We start from the raw sequence: 7500 nt of genomic DNA on the forward strand, positions 1-7500 counted from the left end.
CGTGAGAGCTCGCCACATGCAGGAGTTACTATTTCAGTTACTGTCTGCAAGTGCGGCCGGATTGGCTCAGGATTTGAACCGACGGCCTCCTCTGGCTGACGACAGCACCTCTGGAAAGGCTTCATGCTCACAGGGATACCTGATACCTGCAGCTCTGACAGCAGCAGGTGTGTCACTGCTGTTTCTGCCTGGAGACAGCAGCCGCCTCATTGTTCTGACACACAACACAAAACTATCCATAACACACTAACTACACACTAACTACACAAGACAACACACTAATTACACACTCTAAACACGCTAAACGTCACAAAACTCTCACATCTCAAAACTCGCTCCCTCTTCCTAAACAACCAAACGTCACCATATCATTTTTCATTGGTCCACATGGTGCATTTTTCCACCAACATGAACGGGCTGTTTTTGTTTGCTCATAAGCAGAGCGGTCTCGCTGCTGTCCTTAGAGAGGAAACGTGACGAAACATTGAGGAAAAACAGGCGTATGTCTTGTTTATCATGACTCTGGTTTTACTGGCTGATCAACGCAGTTTATAAACTGGTACATGTCACCTTGTTGCTTTGTCTTTAAGTGGTCATGTGATTGACCACGACTCCTTTATTCTTCCTCAGTCAAACAGCAGCACTCGTGTGATTGTTTTGCCCCCTGAGCTCCAGCTGTTGTGCCGGACAGTGACTGCCGTCCGCGGGAGCACATCTGCTTAAAGCTGCAGCGTCCAGATTACTTACAGCTGCTTCCGTGCTGATATAAGATGCTGTAAGCTGAACACAGCTTCACCCGTCTGTTTGTTGAAAAATAGCAACGCGACAGCATTTTCTTGTTGGTAACGGTAACGGCGTTGTAACGATAGGAATAGTAATTAGTTAGATTACTCGTTACTGAAAACAGTAACGCCGTTAGTAACGTTATTCCCATCACTGCAGGCGACACAAACAAGGATGGAAGGAGAACAGATGGAAGAGATAGAGGACAGAAAAGGAAATGAAACTGAGGAGAAGAAAGTAGGAAAAAGATCAGGCAACGGATCATCTTTAGGAAAGGAAACAAGAAAAACAGGAAAGGAAAGGAAAGGAAAGGAACAGTATTGAGTCACCAGCATAAATGTGGCTGGTGTGTCACGTACAGAGCAAAATAATGTCGAACGCTGAGCGATTCCTTTATCAGCCGTTATCAATAGTATCAAAGCCTGTGGACAAGAAAGCTGTGGAGGAGGAGGAGGTTAAAAATAGGTCACTAAGTGATGAAGATGAAGAATCAGACGATTATGAAAACCACTAAGAAGCATCTTCTTCATGGAAGGAATTGAAGGAAGATGAGGAGAATCCAACTAAGTGGCGAGCGATGAAGGTGAAGGCGAGGTGTGGAGCTCTTACCATGGTGGTGAGGATGTACTTGTAGAAGGCGGACGTCATCCCCAACTCGTTAGCCTGCAGAAGAGCAGAAGAAACGCTAAGCATCCTCCGTGGAAACGAGCCAGAGTTTATTTAAAAAGGAACCATCGCTCAAACTTAATAACAGCCTGGAAACCGTGGTTACCGTCTCCAGGACGCGTCAGTGATGAAAGACGTTTCAGGGAGATGATAACAACGGCAGCGTGCTCTCAGGTGAAAAGACATTTAAACTGGGCTGAATTTAGCTAAAAACACAAGAGCAAGCAGAAAACTGGAATATCTTTCAACGTTATGATGCGACACACGGGAGAACAGCAGATTCCCCACAGCAGGAGTCAGTGTGGACAGCCAACATACATATCTTTGTGAAGTTCACGGTGAAAACCTGGTAGCAGCAGACCCTTGGAGTACTTTTCTATGTTTGAATGTTTTCTGCTCGACCCGAGCAGAGACTCAAACTCAGTCACAGCTCAGCTGATCTCGGGCACGCTCACCTTCCACACGTACGGGACGTCGGCTCCGACAGGCAGCGGAGGATTTAACCTGGCATCCTCACACCGCAGAGCCTGCACGCCGCTTCACTTATTAATCCATTAACCTTCTGCACACTGTCAGCTTACATCTCCTTCAGCCTGAAGCAGCAGCCCAACTTGAAAAGTCCTGACTGAGTTTACTCAGTAATTTTGAATTTTAAACTTCCTGCACCCCCCAAGGTTACTGCTATGAGAGGGAAACTGCAACCTGCCAAACGCAGGTCGATTTAGCCCGTGGCTTAAAAGTCTGTCGACGCTCACAGCCAGTTTGGCATAAAACCAGCCCAGCGTGTCTGAAGGTCCTGTTCCACCCTGTAAACAGCAGAGAGGAAGAAGACGCTTCCAGAACAGGAACCGGGGCTGCACACAGGCAGACATTTAACAACACGTTCAAACACTGACACATGTTTTATTGTGCCACATGATACAGGTGTGCACTCTGCATTTGCATCGGACACGTCTGCACCAGTGTTGCCAACTCCTCAGTAAGGAAAATCGCTATTGGCTGTCCTAAAAGTCGCTAGAAGTCGCTAAATGACGTCATCACCTAATTTGCATAATTGGTCATGCTAATGTAATTGTAACCTACACTGTTGGAGAGAGACATAACATCGTGGAAGAAACATAAAGTGAGCAAAAAACGTCCTAAATGCAGTCTCCTGCCCTGATAGCAGCTGGCGGAGGACTATCCTCCGCCGTTGAGCGCTTTAGCACGGGTGAGGTGCCCACGGCAGCACTGCAGCTTGTTGAAAGTAAGAGCAACACGCCCTTTCACGTCAAAAAGACGTCATAAATAAGTCTCCAATAACACCAGAAAAAGTCGCCAGATTTGTCGCTAGTCACTTTTTAGAAAAAAAGTCGCTAAGGGGTCTGAAAACTCGCTAAATATAGCGGCAAAGTTGCTAAGCTGGCAACACTGGTCTGCACATGTTTGGGACATTAGCTGCAGTCGGTGGGACCACGCCCCGCTAAAGCTAGCTGAAGTCAGAGAGGCGTGTGCAGATACGGCGCCGCGTGGCAGACAGATCTCAGTGTGACGGACACGCATCGTGTCTGACCTGCAGAACTTTTTCCACCTGACGTGTCCTGATCTGCTCTGTATGCACAAAGTGGGCGTGTCATGCTGTGATCGCGGTTTTAAAATGATTAGTGTTGTCGTGCTAGCAGAGGGTTTTCATATTTCCTGTATTTTAGGATTAAATCTCAGCTCCGTTCCTCTTCTCTCACGCTGTGCTCCTGAGCATCAATTAAACCCTAAAAACTCTGTTGTTCCTTATTCTTCTTATTTAACCTGCACTTCTGTACTCAGTGGTGATTTTGCACTGCAGCTCCCATTAAGCTTTGGCTCATGACACCGCCGAGCGCATCGCTGCCAAGTCCGTGAATTTATTGCTGACTTCACACGAGCCGATTTTGGAAACATGGTTTTTTAGCTTCTCTAAAGCCGGCTGAGATTATTCATTGCAGTTTCCTCTTACATGGATCAAATGTGCCATTTCAAACCTTCTGCTGCAGCTACGATGAACCGTACGGACGAACAGAGTCGTCGACTCCTTTTGACTGAAAGTAGAAAAGCATCAGACGTAAGAAGCTGCGCGAGCGCGCTGATGCAAACAGCTGACCTTCCTGAGGATGTGATACGAGATGGAGGCGTTGGCGTCAATGATGATGGTGGCCACTTTGTCATCACGTATCTCCTTCAGCAGGGGGGTGGGGTCCAGACTGTCGTCCAGCATCCGCACCGACAGCGTCTCCCTGGAGATGAGGAAGCGGCGGACCAGCTCCTCCAATCGCAGCAGACCTACGGGGCAGGAAACGAGCATGAGTCACACACGTGTCTGAGCGATGGCGGACTGCGGTTCCCAGTCAGAAACACTTGGCTGTGAAAGTTACGTCACGCAGCGGCAAAACTCTTCATCCAAAGTGCTTCTAAGTGCCTGAAAAAGAGGCGGGGTCTATAAACGATGCTCGCCTGAGTGTTTAGCTTGTTTGCTTGTAAAATTATTGCTCTGACTTGTAAAAAGAAAATTGATGAGACTTGGAGTCATTAGAGAGACAAATAACTGCCGCTGCTCTACAGACTTCCAGGCCTAAAAGGAAGCGATAAACAGAGCGGGATAAAGGCGATTATGTTGAAAGTCCATTAATTTTCTCCTCTGAGAATAACATGGACCCACGAGTGCTCACGGCTGAGGCAGGATTTACTTATTACCGCTTCTGATCAGTCGTTTCTGTGGTCACTTCTCTCCATTACACTCAGTGCTGGCGTTTGTGCATCGCTGCCACTGAGGCGGTATCCCACAGCAGGGCCAAACATGAGACGCGTTCACGTCGTGAAAAACATGCTGGATGCGAGCAGCGTCAATAATCACAGGACGGGAGAAAACAGACCGACCTCAGCAGAAGCAGTCGCGTTACAAACCGGCGAGAAGCCTGCTGTGTTTGCATCACCTGGGCTTCGACATTCAGAGGCGTCGGCCTCCGGCTCATTACCTCGTCTGTCCCTGACAGAAGCAGCGGGCGTGTCTCGACTAATCGCTGCCATAAAGCGTTTAACTGGCTGACAGCAGCGCTCAGGACCACAATACAGGCCGTTAACGGGCCGAGGCTACGACGAAAGACCGGGAGATGTTAGAGCGGAGAGCTGGGGCAGATCAGTCAGCTGGATCCAAGCTGAGGGAGACTGATGTGGGGAGGACGGAGGGGAAAAAGAACAAGGGAAAGGAAGAGAGGAGACTAGTCCTCAGGAGAGGAAAGGAAGAATGGAGGGAAGTGTGTGAGAGAAGAGGAATTAGGAAAGGAAAGGAAAGAGAGGAGTAGAGAAAACTCAGAAGAAGAAGAAACAACAGAAAAGAAATCAAAGCCATCGGCACCGAGGGCTCGACGCTGGTGGAAAATGGTGAAAACTGACTCCAGGAAATGTGAGCTGGGTTTGCAGGGGGACGAGGACGGACTCGTGAAACGTGTTGCTCAAAGAGAAGAGCAAGGACTGATCGTCCAAACAGAACCTCAACCCAAGGGAACGGGTGCCAACACGCAACCGGACAGGGATCGGGGAGCGTTCGTGGTTTAAGGTGAGATGATCTGTGAATGTGCATCACGTGCCAGCGTCTCATAATGTTCGAACCCGAGACACTGGAGCTCTAAAATCCATCATTTCCGCCCTAAGTGTGGACGGAGCTGCAGTGGGAATAACCACGACACTCACACTCTGCTTTGCCACAGATCAGGCTGGCTGTCGGGTAGCCGAAGGAGCGCAGGATGGAGCCGATGGCCAGGCTCAGGTCCTCGTTACTCGGGTAGAGGGTCACCGAGGCAAAGCGGAGGTACGGCAGCTTGGGCGTTTCCTCGGGGCCGATCTTCACGTGAGGGATCTGAGGGGCGAATGAGAAGCATGATGAGAGAAGGAAGTCTGCGCTGGGCTTTGCTTCGAAACATGGAGACCAGTTACTGAAAGTCAAAGAAACATTCACCGAGTTACTGCACTTTATACTGCACGACAGTTCTCAGACAATCGTCACATTAAACTCTGTTTTTGTACTTGGAGAGTATTTAAAGTATAAAAGTGGGAGGCAGAGCCTTCACCTAAGAGCAGGTGCTGCAACCTTCCTGCCTGTTCGGGTCAAATCCGACCGATTTACAAATTCAAAAGCTCATAAATATTGTGTTTGAGACCCAACTGCCTCGAGGCCTTACGACATCCTCCACACTATGCACTTGAACATGTGTTAACAGACCTCTCTGCACTGAATCATATCTGTTATTAACCTCGGTCTCTCTTCCACAGCATGTCTTTATCCTGTCTTCCTTCTCTCACTCCAACCAATCACAGCAGATGGCCCCGCCCCTCCCTGAGCCTGGTTCTGCTGGAGGTTTCTTCCTGTTAAAAGGGAGTTTTTCCTTCCCACTGTCGCCAAAGTGCTGCTCATAGGGGGTCATATGATTGTTGGGTTTTCTCTGTATTACTGTAGGGTTACTCTTTGAGGTGACTGTTGTGATTTCGCGCTTTATAAATAAAACTGAATTAAGTTTGAACTATTCTTCGACTTCTCCGTATTTCTACAATGGGAAATTTTATCATCACAGGCTGGATATTACTGCTGTCAGTTTTAGGAAGCTCGAATGAGGAAGTCCCAGTTTCATTTATAACGTAAAACTCCAGGAACTGCAGCTGCCAGCCAGTGTGAAGAGATCTCCATCATTACCGAGGAACAAGAGCTGGTTTATAACAGATGGAAAAAGGGGAAAGAAAAGATGTAATAAGAAGGATAAACAGAGAGGTGGGAAAGAAAAAGTCAATGTGGGGAAACGAGCTGCCTTACACTCATTCAAGCGTTTCACTTTCTCTGTGCTCTTCCTCCAAATCTGCATCACAGCAGCCGCAGGTCGACCTTTCACCTTTCTGTGAGCCAGCATTGTTTTAAGATTGAGACATTTAAAAAAGTGAGGAGCCCCTGAGTGAGAGGCCGAGTTGTTCCCAACTGTACAGGTTATACAGGAAGTTCAGATAACAGCAATGGAGCTTTAATCAGAGCCCGGCACTCGCTGATGATCCCGTCTTTGTTCACGCTCACAAAGAAAATGTGAGAAAGGAACAAAGCCTCAGATCATCAGCAATATCAGAAAAGCGTTTCATGCAGAAATCAGTTTCTGTTCGGCAGACATCGAAGGGTCACGGAGGGTCGTACAGCCGGGTGTCCGCAGGAAAAAGAAAGGAGGACACGTCACCGTGCTCGGTTAGGTGACGATGTGTCTAACTTCAGACAAGCTTCTCTGTTTCACTTCAGACCTCCCAGAGCAAAGGTGCTGTGACGGACAGTGTGAGTGTTTAAGATGAAAGATTCATGACAAATTGAAAAATTAATCACTTCAGAGAGGAACGAAGAACGGGGTCAGAGGACAGACGTCCTGTGTGACGTGATTTAACCTCAGCTCAGACCTGCGGGGGCTTCAAAGGTAAACTGTAATTAGCTCAGCCGGGCTTTGCTCCCATCCACCCGGCTTATTCTAAATCCAGACTGAGAATTCAGGAACATGGGACCTGTCGGGCTGGAGGAAGAGGACATGTGGACGGTTAGAGGCTTGCGGCATGCTGGAGATGCACCTGTGTAAACTCTGGAAGGCAGAAAATGGTTAAACACAAGTTAAAGGCTGCAAAAATCCAACAGAGCGAAGCAAAACTGAAAGAACTCAACGACTGGTTCAGGAGATCTCGGTCGAGGACGACTGGGTGCAAACGAGAAGCCAATCACGTTTCTGGGAACAGGCTTTAAACTGAAGACAGGCCACGCCCACTCCCAGAGGTCTTTCTCCTAAACTTAGAGCGGAAACGTCCTCTTTGTCAGGCATTAGACCGGGGGTGTCCTCTGCAACCCCACCCAAAGAAAGCCTGCTCCACACCTCCATCACAAACCGGTTCCATGTGTAGTGACATCATCCGGTCACACGTGTGTGATATAAACCTGCCTGCTGTGTCCGGTCTGTCCACGGTCACAGCTGTGTTCAGCCAAAACCTCAAACCTGTCATTTGTTATGAAAGGAGGAGCAGATCACCAGT

The 7500-nt window shown here is 48.4% G+C and overlaps 1 protein-coding gene across 2 annotated transcripts in view; it reads right to left on the bottom strand.

Annotated features, from left to right (window-relative positions):
- Nucleotides 1-7500, bottom strand: part of LOC113014774 (glutamate receptor ionotropic, kainate 5-like) — a 214240-nt gene that overhangs the window by 49912 nt on the left and 156828 nt on the right. For both annotated transcript variants that reach the window (XM_026156512.2, XM_080296443.1), the window contains exons 6-8: nucleotides 5152-5317; nucleotides 3566-3744; nucleotides 1393-1446 (exon numbers count right to left, since the gene is read on the bottom strand). In XM_026156512.2, coding sequence (XP_026012297.1) covers nucleotides 1393-1446; nucleotides 3566-3744; nucleotides 5152-5317 — 399 coding nt within the window. The remainder of the gene's footprint in view (nucleotides 1-1392; nucleotides 1447-3565; nucleotides 3745-5151; nucleotides 5318-7500) is intronic.

Source organism: Astatotilapia calliptera, chromosome 22, assembly GCF_964374335.1.
Source record: "Astatotilapia calliptera chromosome 22, fAstCal68.1, whole genome shotgun sequence".
Classification (NCBI taxonomy): domain Eukaryota; kingdom Metazoa; phylum Chordata; class Actinopteri; order Cichliformes; family Cichlidae; genus Astatotilapia; species Astatotilapia calliptera.